The 17,982-nt window shown below is 47.1% G+C and overlaps 1 protein-coding gene across 1 annotated transcript in view; it reads left to right on the forward strand.

Moving 5' to 3' along the window:
• The window catches only part of LOC144175559 (serine protease HTRA2, mitochondrial-like), a 62,312-nt gene that overhangs the window by 8,718 nt on the left and 35,612 nt on the right, over window positions 1-17,982 (forward strand). The window contains exons 3-4 of the mRNA XM_077704627.1: window positions 7,215-7,416; window positions 12,503-12,727. Coding sequence (XP_077560753.1) covers window positions 7,215-7,416; window positions 12,503-12,727 — 427 coding nt within the window. The remainder of the gene's footprint in view (window positions 1-7,214; window positions 7,417-12,502; window positions 12,728-17,982) is intronic.

Raw genomic sequence — 17,982 nt, forward strand, 5'->3', positions numbered from 1 at the left:
TGGTGAGTACTCCAAATTGACGTGTGGAATCTTCCATTGCTTCATATTGTTATGTGGCAGCAGAGCAAATGAGACAAACGATGGCTAACAATGATGAGCGATCTCTTTACTGTATGAATATGGCAGCCGTCACAGCGCCCAGCCAAGCTGCGTGCTGCCCACTATTTGGTTGTCATTTGCAACACCATCGTCTTTTCCTTCTCCTGCCATACCATATGTTGGAATGGTAGAACACAAAAAGCTGACATGAAGGCAAATACTATGACCAGGCCTACCGCTGTGATTGCCTGCACGTGTCTTCCAATTCTCCCCCAGAATTCCACACTCTATGTGAAGATTATAGTATGTAGCAGTATCAAAAAGGCAGTCAGAAAACATGCCAGCTCGGTTTTTTATTTCTGGCGTGCAAGCCATTGTGAAGCCACTGTGTCACTGTCAAGCTCTAGATGTGGGTCCAAAATGTTTCCCTCTTGTTTAACTCGCTAGTGAAATTGTCTCCAGAAGCTTGCAACTATTTGAGATTTCAAATGTTTAAACAGGTCAGCTCATGCTGAAGTTGAACCCTTTGCGCTGAATTTCGGGTTTACAAATGCTCGCTGAAGCTGCGGGGTGTTTAAAAAAATGACCTCAGTATTTCCTCAGCTTTTCATGTTCTTCCTTGTGCGTTTCATCCAAATCATGGCATAGCAGTGAGAAATAAAAGCAGCTTCTGGGCTGGCCTAAAATTGGGTAGCTCACTATCCTTTCTGTGGTTGTCATGAAGGCACGCTATCTGATCCGCTTAGGATCCATCTCTCAGCTTCTTCGACTCCTCACTTTGAGCTTAGGGTTAAAAAATTAGAGGAGGGGTGTGAATGTCAAACCCTTCGCTGTGAATTGAATGCGAATAATAGAATTGTACCGTGAATATAATTGGATCACTTTTGACTGTGAACACATTTTTGACGTGCATAAATGTTCTGGATGCAGGTATTAGAAAAATACATAATATGGGCTGGTCGGGACTTTTCACACCTGCGTGTTTATCTAGTGCAGAGCTTTATCGGAAAAGTAATACTAAAAAATGCCATATAAAAGACCCAGATGAGATAGCAAAGCAGTGGAGTGAAAAACTGGGTAGCTTCGCAAGTTGTGTTCATCTTTGAAAAATAGCGTTTACATCACCTAGTGTATGCTAGAGTTAGCAGCACATGCTTTTTTTATAAAAGTATCATAAGCACTTATCCACAGAGGCAGCATTTAGTGGGAAAGCTAACTTATGTTCCTTTATTATATATTTCCTGATTATTTGTTATGTCTAGAAAAAAAAAAATCTGAGCCTAAACAGAAGTTCAGCAATGCACAGGAATGTACTCGGCAAGTGGCAAGTTTGTTTGTATAAACCTCGTTTTAACGAAGTTGAAGGGGAGCCGTAATTATTTCATCGTACCCATTATTTCGTTTTATCAATTACGTATAACAGTTTACGGCAATGTATGCTGAGTTGGATGCACACCTATAAGCGTGCAAGGAAGAAAATTGCCTCGCGGCTGACTGTATGGCTACGCGACCATGCTTGCGAAGGAAATTGAGTAGAAGACAAATATCTTGCTTGCTTACTGCGCGCACTGCCTAGTTTATTGTTCGGTAGACATATGTGGAAAATAGTCCATGAAGCTCCTTTGTTTTGGACATCGCAAGCAAAAGACTTCCTTTTCAGTGCATGTGCCACCGCGTTGATGCTGTTTTCGCCGTCGCCGTGGGCACAGAAGAAACGACGTAGAAGGTCAACCGCATCGAGTGTGTGTGACGACGTTCAAGATTTCAAGGGGAATTTTATTTACTTTGTTATATTCATTATTTCGTTATACCCTGTTACGTTATAATGAGGGTTGAGTGTATTCACGTCGGCTTTTTCAACCCCACTAGCTCACCCCTGTATGTTGCAGTTAACCTAGGCTGCCAGAGCATCAGATGCAAAGGCTGAAAGAAACAGGGAGAAATAGGAGGCCCTCTGTAATGCAGCCGATTGGGAAAAGCGGGGCTGTGACAGCACAACACGGCCGTGAAATGTGAGCACAATTGGTTCAGAAGACAATGGTTTGTGTGTCGCACAAGGTACGAAGGAGGAGTCGGCCAGCAGAAGGTCAGCCAGCTCACAGGGACAAAACAATGTGGCGCTTTTATGCGCCGACCTGAGTCCTGTGCAAAGTGTTGGAGATCATTGAGTGGTGCATTTGTGTGGAGTGCTTATCTGGCTGGGATGTGGAGTACAATGTGGGGCTTTTTTGTGCTGCATGAAACCTGTTGCCATGCTCTACAAAAATAGCCCCGTAAAAAGAAGCCATTTATTTTGTGTGAAATTTCTCCGGAGTCGAGTTACTGCAACTTGTTGTGTGGTCGAATATAAACGAGCCCAAGTTGTTTGCCAGCTTCACTCTTTGCTGTCTTTTTTTTTTTTTTTTTTTTCAAGAGGAGAAGGTTGTGTTGTACTAGTATGCGAATTGAAACTGTCGGCTTGAATTGCCAAGCACGCTCACTGTGTTGGCATAGTTCCTTGAAATCCTTGAATACAATGATTCCAGGTGAAGCCTGCGGGTGGGGGGCCTTTGAATGTCCTGGGGTACAGACAATCTCCTCCTGTTCTGAGGAAGTTTTGGGTGAAGCACCCACTGGCACAGCTCAGCAAAGCCCTTGGGGAAATGGAGCTTTGGGAGGGAAAGTGGGCCCGGACGTATTACTTTTGTGCAGGGGATGTGGTCATGCGAGCTGTGCCGAGGGTGGCCGCCTCTGGGTGTCGCAGTTCTTATTGGTTCTTTGCTGTTGTTGCCTGCTCAGTTTTCAGTGTGGGCTGCTGGAGCTGATGTTAGCGATGTAGTGGGCATATTTTGGCTGGCACGAGTACTGACATTGGCCTAGTGCTTGTTATCGATTCCAGCAGCATGCATCGGAAGTCTACAAATAAGTTTTGGGGGTTTGTAGCATAGAAGCTACACGTAGGCTGTGAGGCATGTCATAAATGGAGAGCCCCAGATTAATTTGTAGACCTTTAAATGGCATCAAAATCTCGACACATTGGCGTTTTTGTTTTTCGCTCCATTACAAAACCGGCCGCTGCAGCCTGGATCATGCCCGCATTCCTATACCCGGCAGCATGACGGTAATTAGCCCCTGAGCCACTGCACTGGGTAGGAGGCTGCAGAAAAGCAGCAGATAATGCAACTGCAGAAATATAAAACGATATGTAGTATATGTTGAGGTTTCCCTATCCAACAGCAACACAACCATTGTGCTACTTTTCGCTGGAAAGCCCTGGACTACAGGATTTTAGCACAGTTTTCTGGGCAGGAAATTATATTTCAAAGTTTATTGATAAGGCACAGGTACTTTCAGAATGACGTGATGGGCACACAGACATACCACATTACCTCAAACACTGGCGAAGGATCTCAAACCTACGGGTGAAAGAAATCATCCAAGTAGACGGCAAAAAAAAAAAAAATGTGCTTGTGTATTCATGTAACAGCTTGTGTGCACTAGAATATAAAAACTCAGATCTTTTTTTTTTTTTTTTTTTTGGCTTGTGCTGCACAGCAGCATATTTACACAAGAGGGCTATGCAGGGCCAACATTCATTAAACTTTATGTGGGCTAGACATAAAACTTTATGTGCCAGGCTAGAGCATGCTTGTGGATCTTCTGAACCATATGCAAGTCTAGTACGCTAGCCTGATTGATGCCAAGGTTATGTAATTTTGTGCGCTACGCTTTCTGTTATCCAGCTTGGCTCTCTAGAAAGGCCTGTTAAAGGGACACAGAGGTGAAGTTGTCAAGCTCCCGTTTTTGCTTGCACTGTGTAGACTGGCTCAAATTACCACACTTTTCATCGTTTATCCGGTTGATAAGTCAGTAATTATTTTATAAAGTGGGAAAGAAGAAAAACTACCATGCGCGGTCTGTGGCGGCCGCACCTACTAGAGGCTGTGACGTCGGGAGGAGGTGGCACCATGATTGGACGATGTTCAAGGTTAGCAACCAAACAAGTTTTGGTTTCGGTTCTTTAAAACAACGTGCTTGACATTGGACGGCATCGTTGGATGGGCATTGTGGATGTCTCAGTAATCGTCGTACCACGCTTCTGCCGTGTTGTCGGCTGAAAAATGCCTAAGATAAGCCTTCCAGGATGGCTTGGAATCGTAGCAATCATTAGCCGAGGCCTACGCAGTGGATGAACGCCCTCCACGTCGCCGCAGACGCTCGAATGCCATGCGCTTTTCCCCCATATTTGGAGCTTGCCTCACTCATGCCTGTATTGTAAAAAGCGTGTTTGCACCAGGCCAAGGGTCTGCTGATTCTGGCCTGTGCCCACTGCCCGCAATCAGTCGGTGCTTATGGCAACAGCACGCCAACGAGAACTCGCCAGTGCGTCAGTGTCGGTCTGCGCGCGTTCTGCGAACTCGCTCGTGGAGCAGTGAACGTTTCGGCCCAAAAATGGTGAACTCAGTTTGGAAAAAATCAGCCGCAAACAAAAACATCAATCAACTTACAAAAAAAAAAAAAAAAGCATGTACCCTCGAGGATTCGAACTTGCGACTTGCAAAACAACAATCCTTGCGCTTCAGACCACTCGGCCACGAGTCTTCTTTTTTTTTTCCTTTATTACATATGGGAGAATATGCTCAGATGTGGCAGTACGAAAAAATACATAGTCAAGCAAACAAAAGAATACACTGAAGTTATGAGAAGCACATATACATCAAAATTCAGGCAAACACACACAAGCGTTCAAAAGAGGGAACCAGTCAAGTGGTTGGTCAAGCGAACTATACACACTATGTACAAATGCCACAGTTTCTCGAAAATATGACTTAGTTGAAAAGTCACTGCTATTGAAGAAGCTACAGTGATGGCGTCTGAAAAGAAAAACAACATAAATCGCCTAAATAAATTGTTGAGAGAACTTTATGAACTTGAAGGCCGATTTCCAGGTCAATATATAGATGACATTCAGAATGTCAAGGCGCAGCTACAGGCGTTTGATATTGCGAAATACTGGGGAGCACTAGTGCGAGCTAGATCACAACGCTTTGCTGAAGTGCAACCGTGTCGCCGGTATCTATGTGATGAGCGGCGTCATGCTCTGTCTAAACAAATACTTGAAATTGAGTATAAAGGGAAAATTACTGATGACACTACTGTGGTAATGATGGCCTTAGTCGATTATTATAGAACTGTATTCCAAGCTCCCAAAACAGCGGTAAGCGAGGACTCCATTGACAAATTCATAAGTTTTCTGCCCAAATTAAACAAGGACGAGTGTGAATCCATTCAGCAGGAGATTGGCATTCAACAATTGGTGTCTAGCATTGAATCATTGTCGAAAGGCAAAACCCCAGGATCTGATGGTCTCACTGCAGAATTTTACCACACATTCTGTTCTCTGCTGGCTCCATTTTTACTTGACGTTTACTGCAAGGCTTACAAGACTGGATTTCTTCCTCCTACGCTGTACGAAGGCCACACTGTTCTAATCCCCAAAAGTAATGATCCTGACAAACTGCGTAAAGTAAAAGGATATCGTCCCATTTCCTTATGTAATGTAGATTATAAAGTATTCGCTAAGATTTTGGCTAACCGTCTTCAAAATGTAATTGAGCTACTAGTTGGTGACCATCAGACATGTGGCATTCGTGGGCGATCTATTCAAACTAACATACATATAGCAAGGTCTACATTGGAGTGTGTTTTGCGTACGTCAGGCCAGGTAGCCTTAGTACAAGTAGCTTTGGCAAAGGCATTCGATCGCGTCAGTCACCAATTCCTGTTTCGTGCTCTACAGTATGTGAACGCAGGATCTTGGCTTACCGAAGGTATTCAAAAATGTTATGCCAATGGCTCGACAAGAGTGATAGTCAACATTCGACTAACCCAACTAATGCACCTTCTTTCATCGGTTCGTCAAGGGTGCCCATTATCACCACTCCTGTTTTGCTTATACCTGGAACCATTATGCATGCGCATAATAGAGGACATTAATGTTAGAGGGTTTATGCTATCGTCCTTCAAAGTGAAAATTTTTGCATACGCCGATGATGTCGCTTTATTTTGTACTGACAAGGCCAGCGTGGAGCATGCTCTTGCCATTACACAAGAATTTTGTGAGGTTTCAGGTGCAGCCCTGAATTTCGAGAAAAGCTGCGGATTTTGGTTGGGAGAATGGGGAACCACACCCGATTGTTTCTCCGGAATCAATCGGAATAGGGACCTAACGTATTTAGGAGCACTCGGTCACAAGTCAGCGCTGCGGAGGTTGGATATATGAGGTATACAATGTATAACCAGTTTACACTTTTATTTAGTTTTAGCATTTCAAGTACCTTAGGTGACTATTTGTTGTATAGCGCTCCTGCAGTAAGCGTCCCCCAAATGTCCACAATATATTGTGTCTAGCAATTGCATTTCTTAGACGGAAAAGCGTTCACAGATGTGTGGTCGTGCTGCTGACCGATGTGCTTGTTCACCCAGCGCAAAAAAGTGCTTCCTGCTCCCTAGTTTTGTGCTGTACGGTAAAAGTTTCAGTTCATTTTATTTCCTTAGTACCTATATTGACTTCGCTGACTCTTCTCCCGCCTTCAAGTGGCCTTAGGTTTTCCTACTAGCGTACCAGTCAGCGAAGCGTCGCATGTGCACTTGTGCAACACTTGTGTGGAGCGACCTGGACTCGGAGCTTGATACAGTGTGCAAACTAACAAAGTAAAGAAAGGCACATTCTTCCATTCACAAACGTGTTGTGGTTTAGTTTCAACTGAGCGAGCGAATTGCGACGACCCGTCAGCGGCCGGTGGACTAAACGCTGAGCCGACTGACTCTGTTGGAAGGTTGGCGGGCAATGCAGTAGCACAGCCAATTGCCAGCTCATCTCCTCCTGACGTCACACGAAAGCGCCACAGAATATGGGCGAGGATGCAGAGAGGAGGATAGCATTTTTTAATTGATTTTTCTACTAAATTAATTCGCGTAAATGTGCTCAGAGTGGTCGAAATATGGCCTATGGACTCCGCACTACAACTTGTGCTAGTAATCCCGCAGTGTTTACAAATCACTTCAGTGCCCCTTTAATGGAAGGAGCCCAGCACAAGAATTTGGCTCTTGCTTGTAGTCAGAATTTGCAAGTTTGCCGCCGTTTAGGAGTGCATAGGTGGAGGGGTATGCAGCACGTCCCTGTTGCTCCCCAGGCACCCGTTCACGCAGCAGGAGATTGCCGTGTCCAACGGCTCGGGCTTCATTGTGCGGGCGGACGGACTCATCCTGACCAATGCTCACGTTGTGGCCGATGGCCGGCTAGTCACCGTCAAGCTGCATGATGGCCAGCAGTACACGGGCAAGGTGGAGGCCATTGACCGCCGCTCGGATCTCGCCACCGTTCGCATCCCAGCGGTGAGAGGGGCCCCCTTCCCGTACTGAACACTGGGGCGTTGGTTTTCGTCTCGGAGTCATTGGGTGCGTGTGTCCACTAAAGTGCATATCCATTTCCATAGCTGTGTCTAGCGCTTCTTTGTGCTTGCATTGTGAAGCAAGAATATATATAGGAGGCGAAATGGCCCATTGTGGTGGGCACGAGCGAGCAACCAGACAATGTCGCAATGAATACCAATGTGGACTACAAAGCATTGTAGTCACGATGGCGAAGGAGGAGTAGTGTCACCTGATTGACGAAAGGATCACGGTGGCTGCGAAGTTGATTCTTCTGCGACAGATGTCATTAAATTAACCTAGGCCAACTGCTTGTGACGTTGTTTGGCCGCCCTAAGAACCAACGTTGCCCCTCCTGTCTTGTTCTGACGCCGTAACTCGTGCTTAGAACAGGCATGGGAATGTCTCGAGAGTCAGCATACAGTCTTAAGAATTCATACTTTTGTCCCAAAAGACTTATAATTAACAAAAAACTCTAAAGACTGCCTTGTCTCGCAGCCATAGATGCCAGTTTTTGCGGCAGCTTCCACCAGGTATTAAAGCTAGGTATTAATAAGGAGAGGAGATCAAGCAATGACGACTCAGCAGGACTTTATGACCTTCACCGGGACCTTTCTCACCGGTGCCTTATGACATCACAAGATGTTGTTTGTACAATTGCAGTGGTGCCTCCAGTCCTGTTTGGTCATATCAATTGAATGCTAACGGGCGGTTAACGCACTTATGCTAATGCTAATGGGCGGTTAATCTCACCTATTGCATCACTGCTGACATTACGTAGCGCAAAATTTTGATGCTTCTCAATATTTTTAGGTTTTTCCTAAAGAAACATCTTTTGGGGGTGGAACAGAGCTGAGCTAGCTTGAAAAGTCTAGTTTTTTCGAATTAAACACGGGTGAATTTACTATCGATTTGTGTAGGCACGAGTTTTGCAGCACTGCATACTGTGCTGGGCCCAAACAAAAGCCTGTATTATAAGATGTACCTGTCCTTCGAACCTTCAGCAACCTCGAGGGAAAACTTTTATCACTCTTATCTCAAGGAAAACTTTGGCCACCCCACTATGGGCGCGTGGGAAATCTTTTCCCTGTATGCTCTTTCCAAACAAAAAGAGTGTGTAGTTGTGGCACCACAGAATTGAAACACTAATTTGTAAACGGAAAAAGTGGGAACTGTATCCACCCATTAGCACCCACAGACTTTACTGAAATTAACCGAGCTAGAACAATAAAGAGAGGAGATTTATCTTGACATTTGTTTGCTTTTGCTAAACAGGTCATTAGTAATTTGTGCTGCTTACCACCTTGAATAAAAACAGTTTTTGATGCGCTAGGGAATTTGGCTGTGCCTGGAAACTTCATGTGATCCTTTGCCACTTCTATTTCTATCTTGAAAGCTTAGGTTTACATTCTGAAAGCATGTGTTGGCTGCTTGCCTGAGACTTGTAGTGTTGTCTGTATTCCCCCGTCATGAGGAGTGCAATCCCTAAGCTTCTCTTGATGCTGATCCAGATACCCGCCGTGGTGGCTCAGTGGCTAAGGCGTTGCGCTGCTGAGCATGAGGTCGCGGGTTTGATTCCCTGCCGCGGCGGCCGCTTTTCTGATGGAGGCGAGAAGCGGAAACGCCCGTGTGTACGAGATTTCAGCGCACGTTAAAGATCTCCAGGTGGTCAAAATTAATCCGGAGCCCTCCACTACGGCCCGCCTCATCACCTGCGTTGCGTCGGCGCGTTAAACCCTACTATTAATCGATGCTGATTCAGAGTGGGAGGAATTGCCACTGTTCCTCGCAAGAAGTGTCGTCGAGATCTCGCCCTAGGTCAGTTATTCTCTGTTGAAACTTCACGTAGTGCTTCCAGCATTATGTCCCCACATTGATCAATAGGGTATTGATTGATTGATTTTAGGGTTTAGCACACTGACGCAATGCAGGCGATGAGGTGCGTCATAGTAGAGGGCTTTAAATTAATGTTGACCACCTGGGGATCTTTAACGTGCGCCGAAATCTTGTACACACGGGCATTTTTGCTTTTCGCCTCCATCAGAAAAATGCCTGCCACAGCCGGGAATCAAACCCGCGTCCTAGTGCTCAGCAGCACAACGCAACGCCTTAGCCACTGAGCCACCGCGGCGAGTCTCAAAAGGGTATCTGGCAGTTCTCTGTGTTTCGCATTGCACTCTGTGGGATTTGCATTACCATTGATCTCCACTGTCCCCTCTTGTGAGTTTAGCCGTGTAAGGACACTCCAGCTTTGTAGCTCTCTGGTAGCCCTTCTATGCCCTAGCTGGTTCACACCTTGAGGGGTGCAAGTTCAAAAAAGGGTGGGGAGGGGAAAAAGGTTGCCAAACCTTCTTACGTTGACCAACAAAGCCAGGGATGCTTCTGTGGTGCAGAGCTTATAACTTCTCTCTTGCTTGATTTAAATTTTTCATCAGCTGCATGATCGACTATTTAATTAAGCCTTGAGTGGCTGCTTCGCTGCGCTGCATTGATGTTCTGGGTAATGATGTCAGCAGTCAAGAATATGTTATCACAACTGGAAACGACATTAGTTACAGCACAGAGTAAGGCCAGATTGTGCATGATTTTAAAACGGGAAAAAGGACAAGACTAGATGAGTGAACAGATGGAAGTGCTGGAACAGCCTTAGCACCTCTGGAGGCCTACAGTTCATGTCCCCCCTTCCCTGCTTGTGGTGGTCTGTGTCAAACTATAGGCAACAGCTTTGGGTCAAGCTTGTCTCTATATGTTCTCTTCGAAGTTCCTGCTGCCAGAGGGGCTAATACTGTTCAAGTGCTTTGTCTGTTTCCTCATCCTGTTCATGTGCCAGCTTTACTGAAAAAAGAAAGTGACATTAGTTTCGTTCAAGACATCACTGATGACGTCGCTTTCGGTTGTGATTTCATCTGCCGTTAAATAATTTCATTAGCCCGCTCTTAGACAGACACTTTTAGAACCACTGAGGTTGTGGTGGCCTTCACAATGCTACGTGATCATGGGACAGTCAATACTGTGGCACTTACGGATACATGGACAAAAACCCGCTGCTTCAATCGTCCTTCACATTAGCTTAACACCACCTTGGTGGCACAGTGGCTACGACGTTGCACTACTCATCACGTTGTTTTGGGGTTGACTCTTGGCTCCTGTAGATGTTTTTCTGGGGAGGGCCAAAAACAGAAAATACTATTGTGTCAAGATTTCAGCCCACAGCAAAACCTTTAGATGGCCTGAATTAGACTGAGCCTCTGGTGCATGTCATAACCTGTGTGTAGCTTGAACGCACAAAGCCCTAATTTAATTAATTTGTTTGAGCTTAAGGTTACTTTGCCATAAAAAGTACAAAGTTGGCTTACTTTTAGTCTTTTCTTATCTTTTGGCCGACTGCCGGGAAGGTGAGGTGCCATTGGAGTATTGTGGGCTAAGTTGCTTTGAGCGCACTCCTTTTTTAGATGTTCTTGTTGTGAACAGACGATTACACAGACGTAAACGAAATCATGATAGAATGGCCATAAGAGCTTTGCTGTAAAAAACTGAAATCTACCTCTTTATTTGATGGCCTGGGTCGTGCATTGGTCATTTTTGAGTGCGGGAAGGCAGTTTCACCCTAAACACAGATGTATGTCATTCCATCATGGGATTCGGATTTCGTGTTTGCTGCCAATGGTAGTCACAGTCTGATAGTGGCAGTGCCTGCCCATTTCACCACTCCAAAGAAGCTTGCTTTCTGCTGCTCCAAAAAGGCATTTTGCTGCCTCAAAGTGCAATTTTTGGCTACTCCAAAAGTGAAATACTTAATTGCCGGTGTGGCGGCAGTTGTAGTCATCACGGGGGGTCTGCAGATTCCAATGGGTCTGTGAGTGCGTTTCAGGGGTCTACAAAACCTTTTCCCACACTTCCCTCCCCCCTCATTCATTTCTTCCTTTTCCCAGATTTTGCTGCCAATGCAAAAAAAGTGGCCACTGCATGGCATGTGCGGTTACCTTTTTTCCTTGTAGCACATCTTTTAACGTTGGCTTTATGGACAACACATCAGCTATGCAAAAAAGCCAGACACACAAAAGCAGCAGGCAAAAATTTGGGCGACTGTTAACTGTTTGACAGTATGGCATGCATCAGCATAGAGGTCGGCCTCAAAAGATGGACAGGGTGACTTCAGCTTGTGGGGATCCGCTAGATCCCCTTTCCTCCTTTCGTGAACGCGACCTTTAAGCGAGCGCGCTTTCCCACGCCGCGTGTGACTTCACCTCGCGGCCGACGCGCCGGCAGGCACCAACTGTCCCGCCGCCGCTGTCGCTCCTCCTCGCCCGGGAACCTGCCCCCTCTCCCCCGCACCTTTATAAGCGCGGTGCGCGCACTGTGCCGGTCTCTCTCTTGGCTCCCTCTTGCTCGTGGCTCGGGCGCACGGAAAGGACATGGAGGATAGAGTGTAGGGAACGTGGGGGATCGCGGCTCGTCCGCACCCTCGCCGCCACACGTCCGGAGCGGGGCCCCTGACCCCAATCGGACGCGCAAGGTAGGCTAGTCCAACCTCGCCGGCAGCCCCGTGTCGCCTCAGCCGTTGCGGCCCGCTTGAGGCCCGGCCTTGAGGCGCGCGTCGGTACAGTGTAGTTCTTAATCCTGTCTTGGCGTTATTATGCGCTGTACCACTCGGCCAATAAACCCCCTGGTTCGCCCTGGCCCTTTGGAGCCTGTCGTTGCCTTTGTCGGTGAGTGGAACCCGTTGCGGCGTCTCCCTCGTGGACGCCGCGAACCTCTCTGGGGCATTTTGGATGGGTCATTTCCGGGCATGGGGAAACACCCTGAACCCCACTTAGGCCCACAAGGGACCATCGAGCCCACATTGGCGCTCAACGTCTCTAGCAAAGCTAGCCGGGGACCTCTGCTATCCCGTACGTAGGCCCATCTTGCCCACAAGCTGCATGTGCAGGTTGTGCGACATTATGGCACAGTTCAATATAGGTCACTGTGGGATCCCTTTTGCCAGCCCAAAAGAGGCAGCACTCGTGGTTGAGAAGCCCGCCGTGTATTTCCGCCCTGGCTGTTTCAGAAAAACCTGCCGGTGCTGCGGCTGACGCGCACGGAGCAGCTGCGTCCCGGCGAGTGGGTGGTGGCCATGGGCAGCCCTCTGGCCCTGAACAACACCATCACGGCCGGCGTGGTGAGCTCGGTGCACCGCTCCAGCAAGGAGCTGGGCATCCACAACGAGATGGACTACATCCAGACGGACGCCGCCATCAACTTCGGGAACTCGGGCGGACCCCTCATCAACCTGGTCGGTGGCTGTCCCTGTTACTGCTAACACTTCCACACGTGTTTTGTAACTGCAAACTCAGCCCTCAGGGAGAAGAAAAGAAGAGTAATTGCATTTATGCTCATTGAACCCTGTGCATACCGTATTTACTCGTGTAATGAACCCACTTTTTTTTTTTCAGAAAATTCGGAATGAATTTGAGGGGAGGGTTGATTATGCGGGAAAAAGTTGCAACAGATTTTTACAAGTTGAAATTTCATACAGTAAAGATGCTAAAAAGAGCACTGTCAAATCTTTACCTTTCCAGTAAAAACACGCAGGTAATTGTGACAAAATTTCTTTTTTATTCACAACAACCTAGTGGTCCCCTACTCATCATTGTCCCCCTACTTGCCATTGAATCTCTGCTCCTCACTTGAGTCGCTTGTGGCTTCACGCTCATTGTCGGCCCACAGCGCATCGTCTTCCGTGCCGTCAAGGCACTCCAAAACTTCTTTTTCCACACAAGGAAACTTCCCATCTTTGGGCCCACGAAACACATGGCGATCCCTGTTTGTCGCCCAAACCTCTTGTTTTCGCCAGTATAGCGTACACGCACTTGGTCAACACTGAAGTGCCGCCCAGCCGCGCGGTTTCCTTAGGCTTCAACTCATGCTCCAAAACCTTCAGTTTAAAACTCACTGTGCAGTTCATGTACTGGCTGATTGTACGCTGCGCACCAGGGGCACAAAAAAAAGGTTGGAACACAGCTGCACAACAAAAGCATGGGATGTAATGGCAAAGTCGCAGAACAGCGCAGGGCAGGGAAGGAGTGCAGAGTACATTTGGTGCTGTGTTCGCACACCGCAGCGCTTTCATGGCGCTATACACAAAGTAGGTTTGTTTTGTGTTCAGAAGGTGGCGGTCCTCAAGTGCGCAATTTTCAAATTGTGAGCCACGGCATTCGCGCTCGCGTCTCTGGCTACTGTCGAGACTTATTTTATTAGAATACCTTTTCAGCGTTTCTGCTCATACTGTGGCATCATATCAAGTTAGTGTGATTGTCAATGGCATCAGCAACCATGCCAAGATAAAAACATATTGAACATATTGGAGCATTTTAGATGCAAGGTAACAAGAAGGTAAATTCTCAAGAAGGAAAGTGGGGCAGGGGGCTCATTACACGAGTAGGTTCATTACACAAGTAAACACGTTATTTAGCCGGCATATAATGAAACCAGTTCTTTCTTTACTTCCAATATGAAGAAGTCTACTGCAGTAGAAGTAATTAAAACTGGACTTTGCATTGACAATGCGGCAAAACTATAGTTATTGCAAGCAATGCTGATGACCGGTGTAGCGCTGCTAGGCTTGCGACGAAGCACACAGGAACCAGAGGCCACCAGCAACACAGGCTGACTGGAGCATTTGCGAGCCTGCTGCATTTGTGTCTTTCTTACCTGCAAGCTGTTTGATCCATGTGCAACATCACACGTCCACACCCCTCTGTTGCTTTGTCATGGTGCCTTCCACCATACGGGCATTGCTACTACCTCCCCCTCTGCTTTATACAGTCCACGCTCGTTACAACGGACCCTCTTAATCCGGAAAAAAACGTCCGCTGTAGCCGAAGTATGCAGTATCCGACCGGTGTTGGGGGTGGGGGGAGGAGGTGTACGAGCACAAAAGTGCGAACTTTGACCAGTACTGCACATAAATGCTACAGACACTATTCTTTCTACGCCCCTGCAGCACCTCTGCACAGTGTTCACGTGGTGGAAAGAATCACCTAAAAACCCTGTTTCCGAAGCTTGGCACCGGCCCTTGGAAAAGGCCTAGCATATGCGGTCGAGTGCGTAAAGACGCACGCTAAGCTGTGCAAAGAAAGCAAGAATATAACAAGAAGCAATTACTAACCCGCTATAAAATCAGTCGTGGCCAGCAGAATCAGCTAGGCTCTTTTAAACCCTTCGTGACAAGGCACCGTTCGTCAAGCAAATCGGATCGCTGCTTGACATTCCCCCAAGTCAGCTTCCGCATTTCTTGTAATTATAGTCTGGGCATTAAAACAGCTGATACGATATAATCTTATGGACAGCTGTAAATGTCCAAAGTTCTACCAGTTGGACTGTGCACTGCCACCGGCCGATTGCACACAATGGCTGGGAGCCAACCTCCTACTTTGGGTATTTCTTACCTTTGTCACCGGACGGAACGCGAACGATGCATGCGTTGGAATAATGAATGCCGAGTTTCAATGAACCTGAGTTCTTTATTACATAAAAAAAAACATGTGAAGATGGAGGGCAGACTCGACTCCGAGTGCGCTGTTGTTCAATCCCACCAGCAGCGTTTATCGGCAGCGGCCTTGTTCTTAACGGTCGAACGGACCGTCTGCTTAGATAGGCCTGTACTTTTGGCAATGTCGGCCTGTTTTTCGCCGTGTTCGACAGCGTCAATCATATTTAGTTCATCCATCAGTGAAATCAGCTAGCCTGCCGCTCATGCCGCCGATCGCACAAAAACATGGAGGTCCATGCACAAAAAAAAAGGCTAGTGGCACTGGCTTGACTTGGCGGCGCCAACGTTGCCAGACATAAGTTTCTTTGCCAAAATAAAAAAAAAAAACGCATATTGGGTGCCGGCACCGCGGAAGTCCGCTATAAGCATTCAGTCAAAACAATTTTCGCCTAAAATTTAGTCTGTTGTAGCCGATAGTCCGCTATAGCCGGGTCCGTTATGAGCGGAGTGGACTCCACTTAAAATGCATGGGGACCAAACAAACCAACAGAAATGGTCTGTTGTAATTGAAAGTCCGTTGTTGCCGGATCCGCTGTAACGAGCGTAGACTGTATTGTATTTACTTGATTCTAAGCACCCCATTTTTTCTATGATCACGATGCCCAAAGTGAGGGGGGTACTAAGTAGATTCGAAAATGAAAAATTACCCCATCTTCCCGTGGGTAACCATGAGGAGGGTGCAAAGCATCATGCGGGTTCCATGTAGGTTCCATTGTGTTGCCGTTATGTTGTTTCATTTATCGGATCACGAATGAGAACGTAGTGTGATCCCCCATGTAGAGACGGAGAAATGTAGAGACAGCGAAGAGACCGACACCCGCTTTACCTGATTGAACCCGTCCTGGTTCTCATCTTTCTTTATTGCGTGCTCACACTCCTACCCCGCTGCCCGCCCTCTTCGTCCTTTTCTCTGGTTGAGCTGCAAGGCGCGTGGCGCTTCCCGCCCCAGCTTTCCTACGGGAAATTCAACATCCTCCTCTAAAGTTTTCAGTTCATCGTTTCCGTTGACGTTCAGCTTCGCGCGCCTTCGTTGTATCAGTAGCTTCTTGACGTAGTTTGAATGAGTGAAGGACATAAGGCGCGTTTGTAGCACATGCTACCGTCTCGGTTTGTAGCGCAGTGAGAAGAGCGCCATGTACCTCCCGTTGCGGCCAGGGAGTCGTGGGATCGCAACCGGGCACCGCCTAACTGTTTCTTTTTATAGTGGACTGCGCTGGCGTCAGCCCAAACGCTGACGGGGCTGAAGAGACGCGCATTCACAGTAGAGTGCGGTTAGCGGACAAGGGAGGGAGGGACACAGCCCCGGGCATGAGATGCTTCGCATCTAAAAATCTAAATCCCCCCCCCGCTCTCCCCAGCCGCCACTTGTCGCGGCAGTGTCTCGACGAGACGGGTGAAAGGAATAATGTTTTATCTGGCAAACATTCAAAAGAAAAATAGGCACACTCAGTGAACCCACCACTTATGTCTGATACTTACTCACCCTCACTACCATTTGGGTCCATTATGCTGCTTGGGCTGCTGCTCTCAGAAGCCCCCAGCAGGTTGCCTTCTGTTCCGTCGAAGTGGTTTGTAATTGAAAACTTCATAAATGACTTGGCCACAACGTCAACTCTGGCCCGCTTCCACGCGTCTTGTCTTAAAGCCCTTCTTGCGATCGTTACTTAGAAAAAAGGTTGCTTAGATTCGCGTGCGATTCTTTTTTCCAATATTTTTACTGAAAGTAAAGGAAGGTGCTTAGAATCAGGGGGTGCTTGGATTCGTAAGAATACGGTATTTACTGTAGTATGCACTCGTGTGGAGGTCACCGCCCCCCCTCCCCCCAACCTATGACGGAAACTTCTAAAGAAAAAAAAAGTGAAATGCAGCTGAGTGCTGCTATGAAAATGCAGTTTTAAAGTGACACTAAAGTGTAAAGCAAATTGACCTGTACTGGTAGATTAGAATGTCGCGAACAGGAATACACTCACAGGAGCAGCAGCAGTTGCTTATCAATGCCGAAAATGCCTAAAGCGCAGAAACGGGTAGCAACGGTTTTGGGTACCAACACTGAGACAGCGGGAACTTGTAAATGTAAAATAAATGTATACAGCAACTTTTTTTGGTCATGTGCTTTTTAAAAGCCACAAACTTCAGCAGCAGACATTTCAAATAGGGTGCCTCAGCCCAAGCAGTTGGTTTTGTGGGTGTTCCAGTACTGTTCAAATGTTTCCCTTTGTAGTTCAAGTGCAGTCAAAAGATGGGTACATGCGGGCGAACGCGAGAGCCTAGTGACCTAACATAATACATACAGTGGTATAGTACTAATATAGTAATACATTAGTAATATAGTAATACAGTATATATAGGTGCTGTATATAACATAGACTAGGTCATGTCTATGTTATATACAGCAGCCAGTGGCAACATCGGAGATTATCAGCACAATTCGATTGGAACAAAATGGTCATAAACTTCATTATGACCAATTGTGCGTGTGTTTTGTACACTTTCTCCTAAGTAGCAGTCCCCATCAGAGAGCTTTGCCTGGGACAACATAGAGGGGCAAGGCTTGATGACCGAGCTTTCCTGGACACTGCTGTATCAAGGTGGAATCAGGAAAAAAAACTCCCACCTCCCCTCGCGGGAACCCCTGTGTAGATGCGACGCATAGGGGGTTCACGTTGCAGCGTTGGACAGCGGAGGAATGGCGCTGGAACGATGGAGCGGAGCGGCGCAGGCACCGCGTTTTATAGCGCGCATAACGGTGAGGGGACGCGCCGGCGGCAGTGCGTCTGCCGCGGCTATGACGCAACACAATCCAACACAATCCACTTTAATCCAATTCAATCCAAATCCAATCCAATCCAATCGAATTCAATCAAATGCCCCTCGTGAGAGAGTGTTCGCTATCGGAGAGGAGAGGGGGTGAGCTGCGGAGAGCGAAGCTGGCACGGCGAGGAGAATGGGGGAGGCGTGGACGCCAAAAACAACGACACCGATGCCGGATGGAGGGA

Source organism: Haemaphysalis longicornis, unplaced genomic scaffold (assembly GCF_048455015.1).
Source record: "Haemaphysalis longicornis isolate Haplotype H1 unplaced genomic scaffold, Haemaphysalis longicornis Haplotype H1 scaffold_1, whole genome shotgun sequence".
Lineage (NCBI taxonomy): Eukaryota > Metazoa > Arthropoda > Arachnida > Ixodida > Ixodidae > Haemaphysalis > Haemaphysalis longicornis.